The sequence below is a fragment of the Larus michahellis genome, chromosome 18 (assembly GCF_964199755.1).
Source record: "Larus michahellis chromosome 18, bLarMic1.1, whole genome shotgun sequence".
Taxonomy (NCBI): Eukaryota; Metazoa; Chordata; class Aves; order Charadriiformes; family Laridae; genus Larus; species Larus michahellis.
The window spans coordinates 408,479-416,269 of record NC_133913.1 but is presented as its reverse complement, the minus strand read 5'-3'; the positions used below and the strand labels follow the sequence as shown (position 1 = coordinate 416,269).

At 59.1% G+C, this 7,791-nt stretch overlaps 1 protein-coding gene across 1 annotated transcript; it reads left to right on the top strand.

The window, feature by feature from the left end:
• Positions 1-3,942: 3,942 nt before the first annotated feature.
• NXPH3 (neurexophilin 3) lies at positions 3,943-7,240 on the top strand. Its single transcript, XM_074562002.1, has 2 exons — positions 3,943-4,332; positions 5,485-7,240. The coding sequence occupies exons 1-2, from the start codon at positions 4,276-4,278 to the stop codon at positions 6,214-6,216; spliced, it is 789 nt and encodes a 262-aa protein (XP_074418103.1). The 5' UTR covers positions 3,943-4,275; the 3' UTR covers positions 6,217-7,240.
• The last annotated feature ends 551 nt before the right edge of the window (positions 7,241-7,791 follow it).

Genomic DNA, 7,791 nt, shown 5'->3' with positions numbered 1-7,791 from the left:
CCTCCTGCACGCGTGGACGCTTGTGGCGTGGCACCAGGGCCACAGCTCGCTGCAGAGCCCCCTTCCTCGCTACTGCTGCCGGCGATGCTGCCAACAGCCAGCCCTCGCCCCCCTCCATCACACACCTGCACCTCAGGTCACCGCGACCTTTCTGCTTAAAAATATATTCCCCTTTCCAGGCTATTTTTTTGTCTTTCTGGTCTCCTCCTAGCCTTCATTCTGCTGAGGTCGATAACGCCTTGTAAAAAAAAAAAGAATTAAAAGCTTCCAAAAATAAAACGCGTTAATAGAAAGCTGCCTTGGCGGGCGGCGGGTGCCCGCCAGAGCCTCTCCCCTCCCCGTTGCCCCCCCTCCCGGCGCTCCGCATCCCGTGGTTCCCCGGCAGCGCCGACCCCCCGGCACCCCGGGCTGAGCCCACCTTCCCGGCGCGGGGTCCCGCTAGAGGGCAACAGAATCCCAGGAAAAACGCGGATCCGGGCTGAGCAGCGCAGGAGAAGGGGCCTGGCAGCGCCGCCGAGGCTTCACCCCTTCATCTGGCAGATAAATCACACCTGAAGAAAAAACCTCAGCTGCCCCCGGGCGGGATGAGCAGCGGGCGAGGGGCTGCGTCCTCCTTCCCCCAAACTCAGCCCCCGCTCGCTGCCACGGCAAGAACATCCCCCCCAGAGAGCCGGATCCCCTGGACGTGGTCAAAAAAAGAGGTTTTCCAAAGCTCTAGAAATAGGACAGGTGGGTAACATTTGATTTTTTTATTTTTTTTTTTTAATTTGCACAATCTGAGAGTGTATTTTTACAGCAACTGGGGTGGCTGGATCATCGTGCTGGGAGCTGCACAAAGGAAGATGGAAAAGCCCCGTCACCCCTCTGTAATTCCACCCCAGGAGCGTCACCCCCACAGGACAATGAAGGAGCAGCAATTCTGGGCACCAGATATTCCTCTATTGGCAAAACCACGCAGAATAAACTTGCAAAATTCACTTTGGCACCCACCAGCTGGAGCTGCGGCTTCGGAGCAGCCGAGCAAAGCCGGAGCCAAAACCCCGGCACCAGCTCACCCCGAGGCCGGGACGTCCCTGCCAACCCTGCCGCTGTCCTGGCCTGGGACCCCCCTGCGGAAAAAGCAGCAGGGACAAGGATTTTCTTTAGATACACTGAAGGCAGCACCCAGCCTTTCCATTACCTCCTCCCACCCCAATCCCATCCAATTTTACAGCACCGGGAACGTATTTGCCAGTGTTTAAAAGGAAACCTGTCCCTGAATGCTGGCTCAGGACTCACCTGGATGGTTTGATTTCCGCCGTCGAGGCCCCGTTTCCACAGGGGAGGTGCAGGAGCCCCCTTTCCCTGAATGGGCCCCTCAGGTGGACCCTGTGGACTGGGACATGTCCTCGGGCTGGGCTGGGGGTCACATCCCCACCGCCGCCCCGGGAAGGTGGAAGCGCAGCCCCGTGATCACCACGCACGGGCTATTTAAGTAGCTCCGGAGGGAGCCATCGCAGCACAAGATGAGCCAGAGCAGCTCCTAAATCAGTCCTTCTTTATGCCACTCCAGTCCCCAGCTCCCTCCAAACACCAGGAAACCCAGAAAGTCACATTAAATCATTTTTATCCCTTATTCTTCCTCCTCATCCTGAGCCACCCTGACCTCAGCTCAGCCTCCCTGAGTCGCAAGGAGCCCAATTGGAGCCGCCGAGCTGCTCCCAAAAGCATTTCACCACCCAGAGCCAGCATGGGAATAGGTGGGATGCATCCAGGATGGCCAGGGGGGCGGCGTGGACCCGAGCCCACACCCCGGGAAGGCTGTGCAGGGGATGCAATGCTTGGAGTGATTGAAAAGCAGGTGATGGCACATGCATTTGGAAGTTTTATGAAGATCTTTTATCGAAATCACAGTAGTTAGAGACGTGCAGCCTATTAAAGGTACCCAGCATGCCGCTGGGGCCAGGACAGCATTAGTGCCGCCGTATATCCTCCAACACTGTGTTCCTCCTGGTTTTAGGAGGCCCCAGGGTACTTCCTGCACCACTCTTGGATTAATATTCTGGAGTTTAATAGCCCTGGCTACCAGGAAGCTTTTTTTGAGGGATTCATCACCCCTTTGCTCCCTTTGGCACAGCTCGGCCGGGGCAACCGCGCTCACTGGGCTCCTCGCCCTCCATTGGCATTAAGAGGTGTCTTGTCTTCCTGTGCCCCAAAATGCCACCTCTCCAGAGGAGCAAATGCCATCAACACCGAGCAGGTGGCTCAACAGCGAGTAAAAAGCGATTCAACCCCCACTTAACTCCCATGGCATCTGTCCGGGATGGTGTTTCCAACCTGATTCAGATTGCCAGCAAACCCAGGAGGCAACAGGCAGAACCTTGGACGCAGGCAGCGGGCAGCAGCCCTCACCCCCCCCTCCCCCCCGTTTGTCACCCACCTTCCCCCCCTCCCCGAAACCGCAAGAGAAGCCTCCCCGTCCAGATCCCAGCACCGCCACCGCAGTCAAAAGCTGGAGCCGTTTGCTGTGCAGATGGGAGTGCTAGCAGGGCGTTCGGCGAGCGCATCCTGCGTCTCACAACGCGCCCTTTCCCCCGTAGTTTGTTCATCTTTAGCATCGCTGCAAGACCTGGCTTTCCAAAGCAGCTCAGGAAAAGAGGGGACACAAAAAAGGATACAGGGAGGAAGGTGAAGTGATGAAAGAAGAGGAATCGTCACCCAGGGGTTGAGAAAATACCGGGTTTAATTCTAGTCCTGTCCCTGGCAAGTTAATTCTCGGTACTGCGAGATGGGAAAGGACAACTGTTGCCTTCAGTGGGACAAAACCCACCACAAGCAAATCTGTCTTTCCGTAACAGCAAACCAGTGGCTTCTGTTCCCTTTCTAAGCGCAGTGCTGCCTGCCGTCGCTTTACTTCTGGGCTCGTATAAAAATCAAACTGCCTGGCTTGGGGGAACAGGATCCGCATTTCCTTGTTCCTTTTACCATTTCCCAAGTCGAGGAGGGGCAGAGCCCCGACACGGCTCGCATTCGCCACCCCCCGGCTCTGCCATGCAGAGGGAAGGGGAGAACATCATTGCCCAGACTAACACGCGCATGTCCATAAACACAAAATCACAAATAAATTCAAAATAAACTCCCTGCCCAGCCTGTACCTCTTGCAAAGGAGACGCCGGACCCTCCAGGGAGGAGGGAAATGCTCCACATCCATTTTGAGGAGGTAGAAGGGGCCACACACAGACCCCAAAATCAAAAGACCTTGGAAATATTACAATTCTATTTTGCACGATTTTAAGGTGGGGGGGGAAAGGAGACTGCACGGCCACGCGGTGGGGGAGGAATCGGCGCTGCAGCAGCCGGTATTGGAGAAACAAAACCGAAACCTGCCCGATAAATCCAGGCCCAAAGAGTCTCCCCTCGCCTTGTCCACCACCTCCCGACGGGCAGAGCCGCTCGGCCCCGTAGGATGCCCCCCTTCCCCATACCCACGGCCTTCATGGGGGGGAGCTGGTGGCAGAAGCAGCCTTTTGCCTTTTCCTGCTGGTGGGACTGGGGGGAACCGGGTGGGGAAGAGCCGAGCGCCGGGGCAGAGGGTAATGCCCCAATCCTGCCTGTTCCCCTGCTGCGGGATAAAGCGGTTTCCGAGGACAGGGGCAGTGACCCCGGTGTGTCCCCCCGCCTGTCCCCTCCCCAGCTGGCTCCCCTTGTGCCCGTTCTCCGGCACCATCCCGGGATGCTCCTCTCCGGGGAGCGATGGGGACGCCTTTGCACGACGGCTCCCCACCCCCCTCCTTGGGTGCCCCCACACCCCCTGCCAGAGCCCGCTGAGCCCCCCAGGGTCCCCCCATCCCTGGGGAACCCCCCCTCACCCCGCGGGCCGGTTTTCCTGGGCTGCGGGCAGCAAAGGGTTACAGCCGGCGGTGCCGCTCGGCCCCCAGCACCTGGCAGGGGAGGGAGCGAGGAGGGATGGAGCGGAGTTTCATCGAGTCTCCAACACGGCAGCGAGGAGCAGGCAGGGAGCAGGCAGGGAGCAGGCAGGGAGCAGGCAGGGAGCAGGCAGCAGGTGAAGCCGCCTCCCGGTCCGGCACAGCCGGGTGGGAGCTACCGGAGCCACCATGGGCCGGGGGGGAGCCCTAGGAACCGGCTTATAAAGGGGGACACCCCCTTCCCTTCGCTGACGTCCCTCGCTTAAAAAGACGGGAGGGAAAGGGAAGAAAAAAAAAAAAGCAAGGCAAAGCCCACCCAAACCCTCTCCAAATCCCCGGCACGGCGAAGGCGGGCGGCACCGGCTGGAAAATGCATCTCCCTCGGAGCTGCGTCGTCCTCCTCATCCAGGGGAGCATCTCTCTGCTGGTGAGCGCCGGGGATGGGGAAGGGGGGGCTGGGGGGTCGCGTAGCCAAAGGGACAGTGGGGGCTGACGGCCAGGACCGTTTCCCCCACCAATTTACCCCCCCCCCCATCCCCCAAATCCTTCCCCACCCCCCCGCGGAAAAACAAGCGTCCCAAAACTTCTGTTATTTTGCAGTGGGCAGCGGGGGCTCGCAGGCAGGGCTGGTGCTAAAGGTACCCTAAAAATCTGCAGCCCCCCCTCCCCGGCAGGAGAGTCCTGGCAGCGCTGCTGGGGGCAGCTCCCCCGCACACCCGGCTGGGGCAGAGCCCCGGCACAGCCCCGCAGGCCGACCCCCGCCTCGGCTCCCCTCCCCGCCAGGTGAGCCCCCGGCACCCCGGGGACCCGGCAGCCCAGCACCGAGGGCGACGGGGCTGCAGCATCCGCCTCCCGCCCGGGCACCCTCCCAGCCCGCTGGGTGCCCACAGCCTGGCTGCCAGGCAGCCCCCCCAGCCCCCATCGGTGCTTATTTTGGGGTCCACAGCCCGCCTCTGCGGTTACTTTGGGGTCCGGGGCTGGTTGCAGGCAGAGCCCGTGTGCCGGCAGGAGGAGAGTTTGCAGCGGAGCCCGTCCGTGGCTGCCAAAGGGCATCTCCCAGGGGTCAGATCTCACCTCTGTGCTCTGCTGTCCCCCGTGCTGCCCCGCTGCTCCCAGCTCCCTCTCGCCACCCGACACAGTTTGGAGGTCAGAAGAGGGGTCCGTGGGCCGTGCTGTCAGCAGCGAGACCCATGCGAAGGCCGGGAGGTGGGTATCCCCCCCATAGCACCCTCTCCCCAGCATCTGCAGAGACGCCCTGGGTGCAAGTGCTCTGCCCTGAGAGGTGCCGATGCCAAGCTGCACCGTCAGTGAGCAAAACGCACCCGTCCCGGCTCCTTCCACCCATTCCCTGAGCAGCCATGAGAACAAGAGCAGGGAAAAATTGCTTGTCAGAAGGGAAACGTGGAATACAGAGAGAAGTAGCAAGGAACGGCAAGAGAAAAGGGAAATAAGGAAAGCAAGGGTGGGAAAGAGGATGGCTGGGTCATGTCTGGAGAAGTGGGGTGACTCTGGAGAGTGAGACTGGGCAAGGGAGGGCACCCATCACCCATCTCTCACCCTCCACTATCGCTGTGTTCAGGTGATCTGTGGCCAAGAAGAACCAGGGACAGGCGCAGAGCAACGTGAACCCAAGACCCAGGAGAGAGCTCAAGTGCAGAAGACGAGAGGGCTGCTCTCTCCAAAGTCCCTGTTAACTCCAACCTTACTGCAGAACATGACCCTCCTGGAGCTGGTGAGCAGCTCGCAGGAGTTATGGGATATCCTGGACAACCTGTCCGAGCGGGACCACGCTCCACACCCCAGAGGACAGAGGGATTTGGGGCCACCTTCAGGCAAGCTTAAAAAAATTTTTGGCTGGGGAGATTTCTATTCCAATATCAAGACAGTGAAGTTGAACCTCCTGATCACCGGGAAGGTGGTTGATCACGGCAACGGCACAGTCAACGTCTTCTTCCGACACAACTCAACTGGGCAAGGGAACATCTCCGTCAGCCTCGTCCCCCCCACCAAGGCAGTGGAGTTCGACCTGGAGCAACAGATCTTCATCGAGGCCAAAGAATCCAAAATCTTCAACTGCCGCGTGGAGTACGAGAAAGTGGATCGTGCCAAGAAGACCACGCTCTGCACTTATGATCCCTCTAAGACCTGCTACCACGAGCACACCCAAAGTCACGTCTCCTGGGTCTGCTCGAAGCCCTTCAAAGTCATCTGCATCTACATCACCTTCTACAGCATAGACTACAGGCTGGTGCAGAAAGTGTGTCCTGACTACAACTACCACAGCGACGTACCCTACTACCCCTCGGGATGACGAGCTCTGCCCATCGCAGGATGCCCCGGTGACGAGCGGGTGCTGGGGGGGCGGGGGGGAGGGATGGGGACGGTTTTGTAAGCAGGGGCGGGAGCGCAGCGGTCCCTAGAAACCAGAAGCAAGGAAGGAAGAGGAGGATTATTCCATTTTCCCCAAAAGCTCCGATGTCAAGAGGAGGAATTGTAGGCTATGGGGTACCGGCATCGCTAAACCTGGCCTGGATCCGTGGTCTTTGGAGACTGGTACGAGGAGGCAGGGTCTGAATCTGGGATACAGAAAACAGGACACAAAGCCACAACCAGGACTGGGGTTTCTCAGCGCAATAATGGCTTTGCCTGGATCTGGGCCACATGGTCCAAAAAGGTTGGTGACCAGGCAAAGAGGGCTCCAGAAGCAGGATTACACAGCCTGGAGCCCGGGGAAGACCACGGGGTGGGCGGAAAAAGGCACCTGATGCCCTCCATGGGCATAAGAGTCCATGGGCAGCCACATCGCCTCCCCCGCGTCCAAGTTTGCAGCGGTGGGAGCTGGAGCTGGGTTTTCCCACTTCGGGAAGCAAAGGGCTACTGGGACGGAAAGGGGGAGCCGGGATGGGTGGGAGGGACCTTCCCGGGGTGTCACCCCACCACGGCTCACACCAGGCACAGGGGGTTTTGGGGACTTGAAACTGTGGATCCGCAGGTAGAGAAATCCTGGTGGAATCTGTCCAATCTGCTGACACAATATATGATTCATGTGTTTCCCCTGACACGCTGTGATTCATGCGTTTCCCCTCCATCTCCTCCGTGCTTCGTCGCACTGCCGGCTCCCCGGCGCCCGCCCCCCCCAGCCGCATTCAGCTCCGAGCGCTGCCGTCCCTCGGTGCAAAGGTGCGTGCCCGTGTCCGTACATGTGTGTGAAGTGCAGCTCTGACTGTAGCATTCAATTTACTTTGAAGGGAAAAAAACCCAAGCAAACCTAAAACCAAACCAAAACCACAACAATGCTGTCCTTGGGAGAGAGAATAAAAGTTTTCACGGTGGCACCGGGGCAGGTCAAGTGTTTTTACTGGGAACACGCTCAGTCTCCTCAGGGGAGAAGGGAAACAAACTGGTTGTGGATGAGGCACAGGGCACCGCCTCGCCCCGGGCCCGAATTTGGCTCCGTTCAGACGCATCCGAACTTGAACCTTCTAATAAGCGGGTGGGGGGTCCAGGTTTGGGGTCTGCCGGGACTCGGACTTTCGCCCAGACACGCAGTTGCTATTAGAGTCACAGAACCACAGAATTGCTTGGGTTGGAAGGGACCTTTCCGATCATCGAGTCCAACCATCGACCCAACAATGGCAAAAGCCATCACTAACCACGTCCCTCAGCCCCACGTCTGCCCGGCTTTTAAATCCCTCCAGGGATGGTGCCTCCACCACTGCCCTGGGCAGCCTCTTCCAATGTTTGATGACCCTTTCGGTGTAAAATTTTTTCCTAATACCCATCCTAAACCTCCCCTGGGGCAACTTGAGGCCGTTTCCTCTTGTCCCATGGCCTGTTCCTTGGGAGAAGAGCCCGACCCCCCCTGGCTGCCCCCTCCTCTCGGGGA

Bases quoted from the DNA above. Each gene is read 5' to 3' on its own strand.
- NXPH3 (XM_074562002.1), top strand. From the start codon at position 4,276: ATGCATCTCCCTCGGAGCTGCGTCGTCCTCCTCATCCAGGGGAGCATC. The intron at 4,333-5,484 runs GTGAGCGCCGGG...CGCTGTGTTCAG, and splicing joins AGGGGAGCATCTCTCTGCTG to GTGATCTGTGGCCAAGAAGA.